The 19,552-nt window shown below is 26.4% G+C and overlaps 1 protein-coding gene across 2 annotated transcripts in view; it reads left to right on the top strand.

The window, feature by feature from the left end:
- LOC136989365 (sodium/potassium/calcium exchanger Nckx30C-like) overlaps nt 1-19,552 on the top strand; it is a 60,322-nt gene that overhangs the window by 24,378 nt on the left and 16,392 nt on the right. For both annotated transcript variants that reach the window (XM_067287481.1, XM_067287482.1), the window contains one exon: nt 406-591. In XM_067287481.1, the coding sequence (XP_067143582.1) occupies nt 406-591 (186 nt within the window). The remainder of the gene's footprint in view (nt 1-405; nt 592-19,552) is intronic.

Raw genomic sequence — 19,552 nt, forward strand, 5'->3', positions numbered from 1 at the left:
AAAAAAAAAAAAAAAAAGCAATTCCACAACCTGTTGTGCATGTTGTGTCGTTGGTCGTCTATTGTCCATGTAAAAAAACAAAACAAAAATTTCCAAAAATCGACTTTCAGATCGTCCCTCCTGTTTATCAGCTGTCAAAATCCTAAAAGTCAGCCCCTTTTAATTCATCTGCATCCCTTTGATATTTTGTTTTTCGTAATAGAGATCTTTAAAAGATTTTTTATACGTTTTTAAAATTTCATTTTGATTAGAAACATTTTTTTAGGACATATAAAAATGTTTCGGTTATGTGGTACAGTGATAATTAAGCACTTAAAGTTTGTGTTAAATTACCCATGGTATTTGGAAATGTGTTGTCTGTTTTTTCGTTCCTCCTACTTTTTTTTTTCTTTCTTGGTCTTCTAGCACTCAGATAATCACTCACCTATGAGTCTGACGACGCACAGTGCCCAACGTGACGCTCGGAATGGGAGGGAGCTCCGAGAAACAACAATAGGAAACGGTTTTCATGGTAGTGCCACTGCAGGAGGAAACGTCAGCACCATCTTGCCTGAACGAAACGCCCCTTCACAGAGCACAACGACTTCCACGGTACCTATTTACCTTTTGTATGTGTGGTTGTGTGGATGTTTATGATGGTTGCCTTCGTTGTTCTTGCACACCACTTCAGATATTCTAAGAATTGGTTATTTAATATAATTTTATAAACTTTATTCATTTCAGATACGAATAATTTCGAATTAAAATAAATAAATCCTCCAGTCATTATAATAATTAATTGGTTTCCTTTCGATCTCATTAGTGTTTTGATTTAAATTTTGTTGGTTCATCTTTAATTGGTTGGAAACTGAATGACGTGTGATAGAAAATCATCCAATAGTATGAAGAGACGTATGTTGACGTGTTTAAAATTTAAATTATTATTATAGTTTGAATTTTTTAAACTGAATTTTCAGATTCGTAAAGAAAATATCATGACATAATTTTATCATTTGTTAAATTTTAATAAGTTTTCATTCAAACGTAAGTAATTTTTGAAGAGGCGCCTACGAAATGTGTCAATTACAATATTTAAAAATTAAACGTATCGATTGGTTGGCTGTAAGTGACCTCATTATTGCGTAATACAAAAATAAATCTATAGAATTAATCATCGATTGGCTAGAAGTTTCTTGACGTAAATTGTTTCAAAATTTCGAATCGCTATAAGAACGGTGATTGGTTAATGTCAAATGACGCGTTGACGCATTTTAAAATTATGATGGCGGTCGGATTTGCGGAAGAAAATGGCGCAATACTTTATAAGTTTTTCATTTTATGAAAAAACGAATATAATTTATAAGTTTAAAAATCATTATTCGTTTTAATATATCCAGTTTAAATCTAGCAAAATAACATTGATTCATGGCAATAACTCCCTATCTATGCGAATGGAAAATTCCTATTATTTGTAGTTTGATCTAAAAATAACCTTTTTTTTCTTTAGTTTTAAATTTTTAATGGAAATGTCTGTGTGCATTTTTTAATATCTCAGTTTAATGAAACGAGTTACGAAGGAAGTAAAAAATATATTAATTTTTTTTTTAAAGAAAAGTTAGGCAGCCTGACATAATTGGAAAATGTCACATGACAATTTTCCCTAATCGAAAATTATATTAAAATAAAATGCAAAACTTTTTATTTTTTTTTTGCCTATTCTAGATATATAATTTTAGCCCAAATGATTACAGAAGGCTATTATTTTTTTAACTTTAAATATATAATCAGAATTCATTGGTTAACTAAGAAGCACGTGATCATTGTAATTGGAATAAAACTATGGAGAATGTAAATCTGATTGGTTAGATTTGTGTAATTAGTTTTTAAATTTAAAAAACATCTTTACTGCTAAGTTTAATTTCTGTTTTAATAGACATTGTTATTTTATTGATTTTTATGCAATTTAAAATGCAATAATTGTGCTATTTTTTTAAAAAAATGATTTTAAAATCATAAATTTAATGCCAAGAATCTTTTTATTATCATGTTTGTTTAATTTAACTACTGTTCATTGTTTATTTTCTTTCTTGGAAAAACAGATAACAAAGAGAGAAGTTACTTCTAAAATTGCATTCTTCTTTTCCAAGTATTAGAATTATTATTCATTAAATATTTATGCTACTTTTGGTAGTTTTATACAAAGGACTTTTGAAACCTACATAATGTAAAAGAAGTCTATATGTCTCTCTGTATTCATGCATTAATTTATCAGGATGTTATTCTTGATCTTTAATATGCTATAAGTCAATATATCGACTGCATAGCTGCAGGTTCCTATCTATCATTAAGGATATATATACACATTCGGCATATAATTATGATAGAGTGGAAAATTTCATCATATCATCAAGAAACTGTGCAACGGTTTTACCAAATTTATTGATTATTTTTCAAAGTTGAATATATATATTTTTTTTTTTTTTTGTGATTAAAATACATAAAAATCTCATTAATTCTATTAATGAATCTAACAAAGAAATAAACTTTATTGCAATCATAAATTAAATTAATAAAAACATTTTATTGATTAAATTTCAAAATTAATTATCTGATAAATCAGTGTAATATAAAAATAAACAACCTTAATTTTCTGATAATGGCTTCAAAAAATATATTACCCACTTAAAACTAGGTGATTTGTATTCTTCTTTAATTATTCTCGTCAAATAATTTTGAAGATATTAATACGGATAATATAAAAAAATTAAGTTAATCAAATCAATATATAATCTATCCTCTCCTAACCAAGCACAAATAAACCCGTGCACAATTACTCCTGACCTAACCTTTTTTCGTACCTACCTTTATCAATATTTTAGTAACGTGGTAGAAAGCATATTTTTGGATAGTATTTTTAGGATTTGGGATACTGACTCTTGTTATATGGCTTGTCTATTACCACTGTTGGTTTGATCTAATCCAATTTATCCTGACCTACTTTCATTGGATTTTCAATCTATCGTTGAAAATGTATTCGGATAGCATTTGGATAATAAATTTAAAGTATTTTTAATTCACCTTTTTACTTTATGACATTTTTTTGTTCTTTAAACTTTCAGTGAATTTTTTTTTTAATATTTAAAATGATTATAGACGTATTTAACCTAAATTAAGCTGCTTCAAACTTATTTGATGTCCAACATTCTAGAATTTAATGATGTCATTTACAATAAATTGAATAGATAATGTGTAAAAATGTTAAATCGTCGGTTAAATCACTTGAGATAATAAGAAAAATTAACGCAGTAAGCTGTTGATATTTCTAAAATGATGTCTTCTGTATTTTCATTGTTTATTCTATTACAAGAAATGATTTACTCATAAAATATTCTATAATGAATTCGTACAATTTAAAAAAAAAAAAAAAAAAAAAAAAAAAAGATGGGAAATACTTATATTGTTGAAGAAATTTTTAATGCTTTGATTTATAAATTAAGCCACGAAAACTCTCCGAATCACGAAAAACTTCAAATCAATCTTAACAAGTGGAAATATTTACATTAAAATTCTCGATGCAATTACGATACTTTAATCTTCGAATTAGAATTTTAATTTGGTAGCTAATCCCTTTCAAACAACTAACTGGGTCAACTTCTATCATTGTCTATCGGGATTAATGTTTAAATAGTTGAATTTAAATAAATTTCGAAATTAATGAAAGATTTATTTTATTTTAAAAGAAAAAGTTACTTGGAATTTCAAATGTGCTGTATATAAAAAGAAATACAAACTGTTATTCAAATTATGATGATAAATTATTATTTGTCGTATTACTTTTAGTAAAAAACATTTTTTCTTAAATATAATTTCATTAAGAGAAGTTTATGCAAGTTTAAACGATGCATAAATATTTAGAAAACTTTAAAATGTATAGTATAGATTTCTACAAAATATTTAAGTTTGGGAAAATTACAAACATAAATACTGTTTGAAGAAATAATAAAAATATTTAGCTAATATTGAGAAGAGAGAGAGAGAGAGAAACAAGAATGTTGTTTCCAAAAACACAACTTTACGAAATTAAATACATTATGTGTGTGTGTGTGTATATATATATTCATAGTTTCATCTATATTTTCGTACATAAAAATATTAAATTAAGGATGATGATAAAGGATTAACGTATTCATAAATATTTGATATAAATGTTTGTTTGAAACTAATGTTCTGCAAGGAGCCATTCATTAATTATGTGTACAGTTTATGGGAGGGGAGAATCACAAAATACAGTACGTCATTGCACACAATGGGAAGGGAAAAAGTCAAGGCATTGTCTTTGTGGACTTTTTTAGTAGGATTAGTGGCATAACAATTTGTTCTTATAAGTATACTTACTAGTAATGTGAATAAACTCTCAGTTTAAAAAGTTCTGCACATTTCTTCAGTGCATGAACTATTGTAGAGAACATGAATTAAAGGGGATGTTTGCTAAAAGTGCATCATTGTAAACAGTGGAGAGACGAAGAGGGCCAAATATGGCTCAAAAACTGTACACCTAATTAATAAACAATCTGTAAACAGCTTTCATTGTAGTGAAAATATTTTCGTATATCAACTTCAATAATCATAATAGATGTTTTCAATTATAATAACATTTCATATTCATTCAAATAGAAGTTATCCTTGTATTTAAACTTCCAAAGAAAACATTTTTGGAATCATTAACATTTCAAAATAACATTTTAATATATTTTTAAACTACATAGTTGGTAAAAAGTATGTTGGTAAGTTTTATTTTTAGCTAAAATTTCTTTTAAATATGATATTTTAAAATTTAATCTATATTTATAATATGGACTAATGATTGTGTTATCATTTCTATAATATATATAAATATAGAGTAGAAATTTCAAAAATAATTTATTATTATTATTATTATTTAGAAATATTTTTATATAGTCATAATGATAATATATGATAATCAAGATAAATGATTAAATATGATTGTATTTAGAAAGAAAAATCAACGAAAATACTCAAGTTTAAACTAATAGATTTATTTCTAATTTAACAACTGAAAAATGACTTCTATAACATGTGGTAAAGAAAATAAAGATAATTCATATTCAAATTATATATATTAAAGGTAACTTATGTATAGAAGGTGTCTTATTCTTTTAGTGATGAAGCATGGTGTTAAATAAGGAGAAGCAAATTCAGTTTATTCTGATGGTGTGGACCTGCAAAGTTTCCAAAAGTTTAACAATCTGTATCCAGACTTCCCACCAATTACATATAGTGGTCTGGACATAGCCTTTTAAACTTTTCAGCAACTTCATACTGACTGAAGGTCTTCAACATCAAAATAACTTGAATTTCTTACTCATTACCATGATTCACCTGTAAAAGAATAAACAAATCAGCATAACTCTCATGGGGCCAGACTTAAGAAACATCCACCCCTCTGTATATACTGTACATATGACAAAGTTAAATAATAAATATTAAATAAGTTATATACAGTAATTAAGAATTTGGGGTATTTGAGATCTAGTTAATATTCAAATTCAAGAAAAGTGATATTCATCCATCTCTAATAGAAAGCAAACGGTATGAAATGTAGATAGAGACAATGTAAAAAAATAAAGATTTTAGTCAAAATAAACAACAAAAAAATCATTATTAATCTGTTAATACTATTTTACGTGATTTAATTTTTAATTATGATTATCATGTTCAAATTTTTTATCATACTTCAAATCTTTTTTCATTTATACAAAGAGGGCCAAGCTGGAAGATAGAAACAGAATTCATCTTCAGTATGATTCAAATCTTAGGTCTTTTACATATCTAACTAGTTTATCAAAATGAAGTAGATATTTTAAAACTTCTTGTTTTTTTTTTAGAAATAAAAGGATATTTTAATAAGATATATGTTTATATATGCATATCGGCCTATAGAGGATCCAGAATAAAGATAAAGTAAAAACGCCTTGTGTCTATTAATGCACCTAGTAGTGAAGGAAAGAAAGCAATAAAACTATAATGTTATTAATAAAATAATTACACAATTTCTTTTTAAAATTAAAGTTTAATATCTCATCATATATTGTATACTTTTATTATAAAAAAACAATAATAGCTGGAACTCATAATCTCATATGTATTTGGTATGAATATTGATTTTAGATATATTTTTAAAAGATTGACTTAAAAGACCATAAACTACAGTAATTAGAATAAAGTATTATATAACTTGAAAAGATATTTATAAAAATTACGACTAGAACGTCATTTCTTTACCTTTTCTTTAATATAAATAGATATAAAAAGCTTTTATATACGAATGAATGTAGTAAAAGTCCTATGGTAATTAAAAATAGTTGCATTTTTATATTTATCAAACCATCTAGTAGAAACATTATTATTAAAAATAATTTTAAATTGGAAAAATTTAATAATAGTTATAATTTTTGATAAACCATTTCATTCCAGTTTGATATGATCTTTTATAATTAAGACTGTTATGTATTTGTGCATGGTAAGAATTTAATGTAAATAATTAAATTCTTTCCAAGTACAAATTAAATTATAACAGAATATAATTATTACATTAAATTCTGCCAAAATATACTTATAGCAAAATAAGATGAATTTACTTTCATTAATTTTAGTTCAGTTTTGCTAGAGCCATATTATAGGGAATGTTATTAAATATTAGAATATTAGTTTTATACATATATATCAAATGAGACTGGGTTTAAAACAAGAAGGAATAGTGCAGGAATTATTTTTGAATTAAAAAGACAAATATTCTGAAATATAAAATGGCTTATTTGGACTGCAATTCGCAAAAACTGGAGAACTATAACTTCCCACTGTCGTCCATCTGTCTTTCCTTAATCTTGGGAACAGAGTTAGATATTTGAAAGACAAGACCAGATATGAAAACCTTATTAGAGGTAGGAGGCCCCGATTAACTATATATGAACTTCTGGTGCAAACCGGAAAAGTCGTGTTATTTTCAATTCAGAAATTTTGCACTGAAAGGTGTTAGATAGATGACTGGCATGACTCTATTGTTAAAGGAAAAGTATGATGTACAGGGGCAAGGCACTAAAGTACTAATTTAAAGTGGAGAGCATATATTTTAAATATTAAATAATTTAAAAATATGACAGTCACATTGCTGGGCTGCAATTTTTAATACCACAATAAATAATTGCTCGTTCTCGTTACATATCCAAATTAACTTAAAAAAAATGAACTTAGTAGTAATAAAAATTCAAATTATAAAGTAATATTTAAATTTTAAGTATTAATTTTTAGTACTAAATAATTAATTTTTACATTGGTTAAATAACAATTACAATAATTTGATTGGCCTATTCTGACCACAATTAAAAAGGGATTAAGCTTAAGTTGTCGAGATCAGCCTAAAGGTGAAGCTTACACTAAGTAAGTTAAAATAACATAAGGTGATCAAGCACATTAATTAGCAGTATATTACGACGTACTTAAAAAAAAATCAATATACCGAAATCGGTTTTGGATTTCATTTTTGCTTGTGCAAAAAAAAAAAAAAAAGAGATGGAAGTGGAGATTAACAGAGAAAAAAATATGCAAATAAAATAAAATTATTAATGATAAGCAAGTTTTAATTAAAATAATATTTTATTAAATAAAAAGAAAATAGTTTAATTAGGAGCTTTAGATACATGTAAACTTTTATTTTAAATTTTTGTACATTATATTTTAAAGTATATGTTTAAAAAATGTATAGGCCTACACCTACACTAAGTATACACTATACCATTAATAATTCTACACATGTCTATGAAATTCTTGAAAAGATTAAATGAAGGCACATCTTCAAAGTAATAAAAATTTAATACAAAAAAAGGACATTTGTGAGAAATTTTCAGATTAAAGACAGCCAGATATTTAGCCGAACATTTATTTCGCTTTGTTTTTTCTACTGGATTTGAGATAGGTTTTCATTACTTCATTCTGATTAAAACAGTTAATCAGAATGAAATTAAAAATTAATTATTTCTCTTCACTTGATATATTTTATAAAATTTACTTAAAAATGAAGTAAAATTAGTATAGTTGCAAAAAGGCTTTCGTCAATAAACTATTTACTTACCTAAAATACTTGTTCGTGAATTAATTTCTATGACGAAATAATGATTATGATTATTGTTATCTATAAATAGAATGAAATTCTTTGATTTTATACTAAAAGCTTCAATAAAACTATCTCTAATTAAACGAAAATATATCATTCAATTCACATTTTCACATTAAAATATGAAATCGTTTCTGTCAACATTACAAATAAGTCGATAATCAAAAAGCAAACTTTTACTCGAATTATTCAAGCTTCTTCAAACATGTAGAAAAGAGAATAGAGTAGAACTTCAATATTTTAGAAGCAATTTTAAAAAAATTTTTTTGAAACTTGAAATGCTTTAAATGAAGTGAAAAAATAGTTTAAATAAAAACCTTCTTAGATTTCTATCGATGCGTAAATACTCAGGAAAGGATTGTTATCTTTAAAAATTTCATTGTTTTTTTTTTTTTTACTATATTTAAAGAATTTTAACTTGTCTTTTTTGTGAATTAGAATTATAAACAAACTTTATCAAAAGTTTTTTATTTAACTTTTGCTTACATATAAATTATAATTCCATTATTAGTCACTCGTTATGTTAACGAAATGTTAGTGTAATTTTGGCCTGTACCTTTAATATCGGACTCCCCACATATATGTATGTGTAAGATTTAACTTTTGTTATTTTTAATATAATTTTCTATTTCTATTCATTATATTAAAAGCATTTACTTCATAGAAGTCCTTCAAACACTTTTATTCTTTTATTTATAACTAGCAGGTAGGCCCGGCATTTCTCGGGCAAAAGTAATGATAGCGAAGATTAAAATTATTACGTTATAGTCACAAAAGAAAAAGAGTTTGGTTTGATTTGACGTGTGGAGTATAGTCTAGATTTAGCCCCCGCAGATTTTCATTTGGAAAACACCGTTCTGGACTATTTCGAGCAACAGTACCGTGAAGGGTACATTAAGGGAACAGTACCGTATGGGTGTATTAAAGGTCAACTGGAGTGGAAATTAATTTATATTCTATAAAAGTGTTTAATTAATAATAAACTTTAATATTATGTCATCAGTTTTGACTTAAAATTGATTTATCAAATGTTTATTTTAACATAATACTATACAATCTACATACAAAATTGAAAATAAAATAAGATTTTTTGTAATATTTTCTTCAATATATATATATATATATATATATCAGTAATAATAAAATCAGTAACTTATTTAATATGCAAGTGATGTAATAAAATCTTTTCCACTCAATTTCCTTCCATATTCTACTTTATACTTTATTTAATTTTATTTTATACAACTGCTTAAATTTCAAATATAAACATAACAAAATATTAATACATTATAAATAACACACTATTTTTTTAAATTATTTATTTATTTTGCATATTTCATTTATGTATTTTTCAAGGCTGTTTTAGGATTTTATTTCTGTTCTATACTTTTTATTTATTTCTGTCAATGAAAACTATTTCCTATGATTACCATTATACCCACAAATATTTAAAATAATAGCAGTTATTTCACATAGTGTTGTAACAACTGATTTTTATCAAGCCAGACTAAAAAAAATTGTAGTAATGTACTTTTAAAAAATCAAAAGATTGTACAATGATAGTAAAATTAAATTCATTCAGAAAATCTTTTATTCACACGATATCTGGCTTTAAGCCAAAATACAGGACATCTTTATAAAATAAACAAGTATAGAAAATTATATTAAAATAACAAAAGTTGGATCTTATACAAATATATAGAAAAAATTATTCTTTACAAAATTAAAATCTTTTGTTATAGTATTCTACTATATATTTATATATATTATAGCAGAATAATATAACAAAAGATTTTAATTTTATAAAGAAAAATTTTTTCTACTAGGGGAGTCTGATATTAAAGGTACAGGCCAAAATTATACTAACATTTATAATTAAGAAAAATACTTAATACATTCCACGAAAACTACATATTTTTGTTTATTTCTCGACATAATTGCCGTAAACGTTGAGACATTTATCCCAACATAACACTAGTTTAAACATCCTTTCACAGTACTGTTGCTTGTCAAGTTGCTTGAAGTAGTCCAGAACGGTATCTTCCAATTCCTTTTGATCTGCAAAGCGTTTCTCCACCAAAAACATCCGAATAAATGAAAATCTGATGGGGGGGTTAAATTTGGACTATACCGAGGATGTTGCAGGCTTCTCACACAGTTTGGTTTGATTTGACGTGTGGAGTATAGTCTAGATTTAGCCCCCTCAGATTTTCATTTGGAAAACACCGTTCTGGACTATTTCGAGCAACAGTACCGTGAAGGGATGTTTAAAACAGTGTCACACTAGGTTAAATGCTTCAACATTTATGACAATTATGTCAAGAAGTAAACAAAAGTGTGTAATTTTTGTGAAATGTATTAAATATTTTTTTTAATTATAAATGTTAGTGTAATTTTGGCCTGTACCTTTAATATCGGACTCCCCACATATATGTATGTGTAAGATTCAACTTTTGTTATTTTTAATATAATTTTCTATTTCTATTCATTATATTAAAAGCATTTACTTCATAGAAGTCCTTCAAACACTTTTATTCTTTTATTTATAACTAGCAGGTAGGCCCGGCGTTTCTCGGGCAAAAGTAACGATAGCGAAGATTAAAATTATTACGTTATAGTCACAAAAGAAAAAGAGTAATTTCATCAACAAACTAAATATTTCTAAAGAAAAGTTGAATTTGAAAATCAAAGATTCTAATATTGTTCGATTTTCACGACGTGTTCTGATTATATCGTTCGATTTTCATCAAATGTTCTAAAGAAGAAAAGTCGAGAAAAACCGAACTAATCTGTTTAAATTTGAAAATCGAATATGTTCTAACATAGTACTCTTTTTTTTTTTTTTTTCATCCAGTGCCCGTAAATGTTGCACGTTGCTTTCTCTTCTTCTCCATTGTTATTTAACACTTCCATTGTTACTTAACACTTTGGTACTTAAATTTGGTATCCTGTGTACTGAATTTCAACTTTCAACTCCTAACCGTTTTAGCGAAAATTAAGATTATTATGTTACAGTCAACCTTACCCGTTTTCACAGAATGCAAGAATTGGGACTCCAGTTTCCATACTAATTAGAGAATTTTTAGATGGGTCTAAAAATATGTTCGATTTTCCGCAAAAACGAAAAAAACTGCATCTGCATTGCTTTCTCTTAACATTTCCATTGTTGATGGAAGTGTTAAGCCTTAATCCTGTCCCTCTCCTCCATGGGGAGGTATTTCGAAAATCCCTTCTTAGTGTGCGTTCTCGTGACGTACCCTAACTGTGTACCAAATTTCAACTTTTAACTCCTAACCGTTTGGGCTCTGCACTGATTATTATCAACTCGTCTCGATTATATATATATAGATTATAGCGAATCTCTATACAAATCTCTAATTATTCTCAAGATAAATAAGTATTCCTTAATTAAGGTTATAATTTTTCAATGTCTTTTTAATAATAAAATTAATTTTGAGATAGAATTAACTAGAAACAAATAGTAATCAATTAAATCCATATTTTTTATTTTTTCTTACTCCTAGTTAATTCATTTGATATATATTTTTCTATGTTAAATTGATTAAATTTTAGAATAATTTCAATATTTTAGATTTAAAGTAAATTATCTGTCAACTTTATTGTATTTGATATCAATAGTAAAAACTGTATTCATATGTATTCATATAAAATATATTTATTTTGATTTATGAAAGTATATATAAATATTTTATGTAGTATTTATTATAAATAGTCTAGAAATGGCTGTAAATATTTTAAATCTATAGAATCAATATAATCTCTGCCATTTATCACAGTATTTTGATATTATTATAGTTTTTTATTGTTGTAAAATTTTTACAATATGCGAAGACTTTTACGGAATAAAAATTTATAACAATTTTTATGCTGTACAGTTATATAATGTGATAACATTCTGTATAAACATTAAACAGAGAATAATCCTGGTATATATCAAAACAGTAAGCATTGATAAATGAATAGTTGTTCCCAAAATGAAATTTCTTTGTAAATTTTGATGAAATATTGATGTTTACAGATAGTTAATTTCGCTTATTACTTATTCGTTTGACAAGATTAAGAGAGTATGGATATGATCATGTCAAAAAATTATTTAAAACAAAATGTTCTTCCTTTAATTACGATGATGTATAAAAGAAGTGTACAAGAGGAAATAATGTTCTGATATCATTTATACATTAATAATAAAACTAAAGTATCATCATTCATCATTACTAATGTATAAAACTTTTTTCTGTATTGATTAGAAATTCTGACAAGATTTTTATCTACCAATATTCTATTTTATTAATAATAAAAAATTATTTTCTATTGAATTATTTAAGTTTATTAACAATTCAACTTTATACACTCAAACCTGTTTTTGCGCGGTCTTTTTTTGTGCGGTACACCAATTTGATCGAAATTCATATACCGCACACAAAAAATCGCACAAAAAAAGACCGCGCAAAAACAGGTTTGAGTGTATTAATGTTTTTTATAAAAATTTTAGTAACTTAGTTCTAAACAAATCTTAAGAAGTGTAACTTTTCTAAAAAAAAAAACTATTAACTCTGTTTATTAATTCATCATAGCTACAACATAATAATAATTACCAATTTTAATGTTTGAGAATAATTTAAAAACTTCACAAGTATAATTTTTAAAGAATTAAATATAACACGTTATATTGAAAATCACAAAGACATTATTTTTCTTTTTAGAGTGTTTAAATAGTACATTTTATATTCAATTACCAATACTTACTGTTATTTTTCACATCCAGTAAATTAAATTTTTTTTTGTATTTTTCTAGTATCTAATAATTCTTTTCTTACGATGATGATAAAATAATGTTTTAGCATTTAAAAAAGCACAACTATAACAAAAAAGAGATTAAATAATGATGTTTCTTTAAAGGAAAAAAATTGAGTGAAACAAGTTTTTCATATTCTTTTTCATTAAGATGTATGAAAAAAAGACTTTTTATAAAAATAAATCATTGTTTCTTCTTACAAGTAAGCTACATTCATTCAAAAAGCCCTGTCTTAATTCAGTTTCTTTATTTACAGCCTATATAATTTTGAATTTGAAATATTTATTCTTATAGACCAAGCATGTATACGCAAGATTAAAAGGAGATTATAAAACAATATTTTTCATAACAGTTTAAACTATTTAAGGAATAAATTGATACAAGAGTTGGTTTTTGTGTTAAGTAATTGTTGTTACTGTCATACTTAAGTATTTTTAAAGAATTATGTTATTAAATACACATTGATTGTAGATATATTGTCCATCCATCTGTCTTTCCTTAATCTTGAGAACAGAATTAGATGATGGATGACAAGACTAGATACGGAAACCTTAGGAGGCCCCAATTAACTATATACAAACTATTTCAATTCAAAAATTTTCCCCTGAAAGGAGTTAGATAGATGATCAGCACAACTCTGTTGCTAACAGAGAAGTATGATGTACAGGGGCTTGTTATCTGGAAAAGTATTATGTATGTACAGGACAAGAGCAATTTGAAGGTGGAGAGCATATTTAATTTTAAATTAAATTAATTAAAAATTGCAGCCCAGCGTCGTGACAATGTCACAATAAAATAATTGCTCGTGTAGTAATGTCTTCACAACACTTATTCTAGTCAGTAGTTGCAAAAATAATCTATGAAAAAAATACGCAAATAATTTAGATTTATTTCAGTTATATTGTACATTAAAGTTCTTTCTGATCAATATGACAATATAAACTACTCATTTATTATAATATAATGATATAAATCAGAAAGAAGTTTGATTTACAATTAATAAAATAACAATATTTCAATATAAATTTCAGCAATATTTCTATATTGTGATCATTTTACCAGGAAACTTGACTATAAAAACAAACATACAGCAATAGTCTGCTTGTCATTAATTCTTCTACGGTTTAGTCTGTATATGTATGTATGCCAATGTTTAACTAATAGGCTCAACTATTAATAAGTTGCATTTAAAAATAATTTTAAAAAAATATCTAAATCATAACTCACCATAAAGATATTTGAAATAACTTTAGTGTCATTGTCTACATTGATCAAAATTGAAATGCTGTTTTTCATTTCTCGTTTTAAGAATCTTCGATCATTTGAGAAACCTGTTATTGTAAAATTAGACCATTAAAATGTTTTACTTTTAATTTTTATTTTATAAAACATTATAAAGTATTGATAATTAAATATGAATATTTGTTTCTTCTAACTTATAAATTTTTATATTAAGTATCATACATAGAAAAATGTAGCGGAATAACAGAAAATTTATCTATTCGAGTCTAATTATTTTGAATCTTAGAAAGAATCAAATATGGAATTTATTGTATAAACAAATCTACATATATCATGGTTCAGTTTCTAGGAAATGCATTATTTTCTTCCATTGAATTTTCAAAAGAACAGAAAAAAACTTCGTAAGACTGAAAATTAATTTTTAGTCTTCAGAACCGAAACTTTTTATCTAATCCGACGATTAAGAAGCAAACAATTCAAAATATATTTCTGAATCACGTGACTCAAAAGTACATTTAGACTGTAATTATGAATCTGGGCCAAAATTAAAAATAATATACGGTATAGTAATTTAATACGGTAGATAATAACTAATTCCAAGCAACTCTCATTAACAACGTCTCCATATGTGATTCTTCCTGCAGCTTAAAGTACTAAACAGTCTATACAATAAATATATTACTTGCATTTTAACAGGAATCTAACTTAAATTATTAAATCAAATGAAAATTTTAACTTTAAATATAAATTTACATAAAAATATTCAAAGAAATTAATCAATATCTCTGTTTTTAAATTCTGTCAAATAAAGATGAACAATTGTTCCAAATTTTATTTTGACAGAATTTAAAAAACAGTGTTTTGTAAAAGAGTTTATCTGACAAAGTTTTTACACTATTATTTTCTCTTTTTGTTGAGTAACATTTTTTCTAATTTGATTATTTGTATTTGTTATTATCGATTGAAATCTTTGATCCTATCGATCTTTGGATCGAGCCTATATGAATCCTTTGATCCTATCGATCTTTGGATCGAGCCGAGGAATCAAAGATATTAGGATCGATCCTATCGATCCTAATATCTTTGATTCCTCGGCTTTCAATCTTTTCTTAGATGTTCCCTGTATTCGAGTTATCCTATTTTCTCTGTTTTCTCAGGATAGCTTTTTGTATCTTTTTGCTGGCATCGCCGAAGATGTCCTTAAATCTCCGAAGTATTTCTTCGTCGGAAGGAGTCATTTTCTTCAACTTGGGAGCTTTTCTTTCACGACGATCATTCATAGCAATGTTTTTCTTCTTCGGAGCAGAAGCAGAATCTAAGAAAACGTCGAAAGCCGGCAAGGCCAAGAGAAGACGATCGAAATTAAAAAGAACGAGGAGGAGTAAGAAAAGAGGCAGGAAGGGAAGTGAAGGATCAAAGATATTTCCTTATGCAATATAGGAGATTGACAAACAAAGAATAAGTATTTTGTACACAAAGTACAAGCATTTTTGCCCGTGTTAAATGGGCATCGTCAGGTAACAAACTGCTGAGAAGACACGGAACTGCCAAACACGTGTATAGGGGAAGGGGTGTATGATGTAAGAAGAGAGGAGGGAGGTTTATATTTCTATGAAATATAAACCCCACTTCCAGGCAGTGGGGAAGGAGTCAACGTCGCTATAGCTTATGGCTGCATTACGGCAGGGGGCCTTGTTCTAAATGTTTAAGCACAAGGGGTTTAGATTATAAGATTAAGTATTTTGATATACAGTACAGTCTTTTATTGACTGAACAACAATATAATTCATGGATTATATTGTTTATAATACTTTTTAAAAAGTTTTCTTAGTTTAATGAAAAAAAATAACAATAACTTCATATTTTTTAACAAAAATCAGAAAAATAGTCGAGTAACATTCTGTACTAAATATTTTATTGCATTTGCTAATAACAAATGAGATCATATCAAAATATATGCTATATACTAAACAAGTAAAACAAAATTCAAAAAAAGTTAATAACTATTAACTTGTATTATGAATTATTTATGGTAATTTTGCAATAGTGGAAATATTTCAGCAATATATTTACATGTTTTGATAAGATTACAGCAAATAATAATTTATGATTGTCCTCCTTTTAAAATAAACATTTACAGTTACTGAGATTTAAAATGGAGGGCAATATTGAAAATTTATTATTATTATCCTACGTAGTTTATCGAAAAATTTATTTATCTATCTCATTTCTAGAATGTAGAATTGAACAATATTGTCAATAAACATACTAACAAATGCAATAAAGGTTGAATGCACATTTCAACAACTTTTTACACTACAATAAACAGAGTAAATTAAGGAATTATAAAAGAAATAAAAATTCAAATTGTTATTATAATCTGAAAAATCTGTGCATAGTATTTGCTGTTATTTCATACTTCTATATGTAATAAATATACAACAAATCAATGGAAGCAGATAAAATTACAAAATAAACATACAGTACTATGCTAAAGGAAAGCAAAGTTTATCCAACATTATTTTGTTCATTGTATTCTTTTTTGTATTTTAAATTATCAAAGGAGGTCAATGATTGCATGATAGATTTTACTTAACAATGACACGGTTTATTCTCAATAAAGATCCTCCATTAAATTGTTGTAGCAACAGAAAAATATATTGCTTTTGTGAGATTAATTTTTATTTTTTTTTTATTAAATGTACATTATTTTGATATATATTTTTCTACAATTAAATGCTACGATAAATTCTTTATTAATCAATATAATTTTGTAAAAAGGAATGTGTAAAATAACAATGTACCTTGCTATTATAATCAAGTGGTCCTTTCTTTAAAGTCTTCAATTATTTTTAATCAATGGACTCCTTGATCGTAGTAGCAGGGTATCTTGTTGGTTTATACAATCCGTATGAACTGCTGCTTGGAAAATAAGCCATAAAATCTACTATTTAATATTATTTTTAATTTATTTTTGCAACTAACATTTATTTGTAGTAATGTATTTATAAATAAATACGTAGTCTAACTGTAAATAAAAAGAAAGTAATAATAATCTAGAAGAATAATGTAATTATGAACAGTAAAATGAACTATTTTAGAAGTCTTTCATTTATTTATATTAAGTTCTATTAAATCTTTAATCTAAAATAAAGAAAAATATAAATTTTATATACGAAAAAAATATTTTTAACTTTTGTTAATAATAAATTATGAATTTGTTTAAAAAAATGATATTTAGTAAATTAATTTCTGTAAAATATATGCTTATAATTGTTTGAATTATATCTAATTATTAATTATTCAATTTGAAAATTTCATCATATATTTTTTGTCAAAAACTTAGATTTTAGATCAGCAGTTTCTAACTAATGTGCCTTGAAGCCATTCTAAGTGTGCCAGCATCTCCTGATGCACTTAGAATGATAGATAAGACAATTTAGACCACTGGTTCTCAAACTTATTTCGACCACCGCTCACATTGAGATTAAAAAAATTCCCAGTGCCCCCATATTTTTTAACTTGCCTTTTCACATTACCATCTGTTGCGTATCTTAAAAACAGTTGCAAATATAATGTTTAAACATGCATTATTATATGGATAGGATAGATAGGGTGTGATCTATATCCTATTTCTGAGATCAAAGAATGTTTCAATGAGAGGAAATAAAACTCATACTTAATCATATTTAGAAGTATTTTTATTAACATTAAAAGAAGGCTTTGAATTTAAAACTTATCTAATGTGAAGGATGAATCTGATGTATTTCGACCAGTTTGTTAATATCAGGGTCGAATTCACTTAAAATCAGCCGTAAGTCGTTGCGTTCAGTAACTTGCAGCCGATTTCTGTTTTTAGTTAGCAACGTTGCTACAGCACTAAATCCACGTTCACACAAATACGACGATGGGAATGCTATCAGAAATCGTTGAACAACTGACCATAACTCAGGGTACAGTTGAGAGATTTGCTTCTGCAGCCAAAATTCTTGGTAGCCATTCTTGAACTTTCATTTTTAGCATATTTATGCAATAATGTTACTATAATAAGTTCATTCATGCTATAATATAAGTCAACGTGTTAGAAATATTTAGGTTGTGATCTTCAATAAAAATTTAAAAATATATAGATTGTCAGCATTTTATATATATTATAGTCAGATTTTTATAGATAGAATTTGTCTGCCATCGCCCCTCTAGATTTCCTTAATGCCCCCTAATTTCCTTTGAGCCTTCTACTGCCCCCCTGAAAGCCTCCAGTACCCACAAGGGGCGTTATCGCCCACTTTGAGAAACGCTGATTTAGACGAATAAAACATTCTAAAAAACGAAATAACAAAATATACTTCTGTGTATTATCAACTAAGATATGTTGCCCAAATCCACTGACACATTTAAACTTATAAGGGAAAATAAGGTGGTATAACAACGATTGAAACAAATATTTATTGAACTACGTGTAAAAAACATACATAACGGTAATTAAGTGTTATTATTCAGCAAATGCTTGAAAGTATGACTTTTAAAAAAAATCCTTCATATTGGGCTTTGGGGCAGAAAAGCCAGAACCACTCGGAGGTATTTCCTAGTGTGAGGGAGAGTAAAATGAGGTACTGTTCCAAATAAGGTCTCTATTGAAATTCAATGGCTTATTACTTTTCATTACACAGATAAAATGGGCAAATAAATACAGCCCCACACACAACGAATCCATCGTGAATTCATTCTTGATTTTCAATAAAAGGAGTTTGTATATTGTTAATTTTGGAAACACACTATCTAAGTCAGGGAAACTCCAATGTTTGAAAAATGCAGAGTTCATTGTACTATCTCCTGTTCCTATGCTTCTAATAGCAGTGGACTTTTCTCTATTCTCATATTTGTTCTACCTATTTTTAAATGGTTCCCTAAAGTTCAATGATAAAACTTGCTAATTACTTTTCTTTGACTTTCTCCTTTTTTTCATAGAATCCATGGTCTTGGCCATATCCTCAGGAGTCTAGTTTCCTCTTTTCTTCTTGTAGAGGCATAGTTAATCCTGGAAGAATAAATTTCAATAAAACTTTTCAAATTTTGTGTTTTTCCTACTAAAAATAACAGTAATATAACTTATCCATAATGAATATGGCAAGTCTCCTTTCCTTCACATATACATGACTATCCTTTCCCCTAATTTTCTTCACAGCACTTTATGATCCTTCCTAAACATACTTGAAATAATTTTTCAGACAGATATATTTTTATAACAGCCTGCTAAGACATACAACTTTCTTGAACATTGAATAAATGTAGACAATTGACTCGTCCTCAAACAATAACGAAAC

The sequence above is a fragment of the Centruroides vittatus genome, unplaced genomic scaffold, assembly GCF_030686945.1.
Source record: "Centruroides vittatus isolate TY-2023 unplaced genomic scaffold, ASM3068694v2 scaffold_490, whole genome shotgun sequence".
Taxonomy (NCBI): domain Eukaryota; kingdom Metazoa; phylum Arthropoda; class Arachnida; order Scorpiones; family Buthidae; genus Centruroides; species Centruroides vittatus.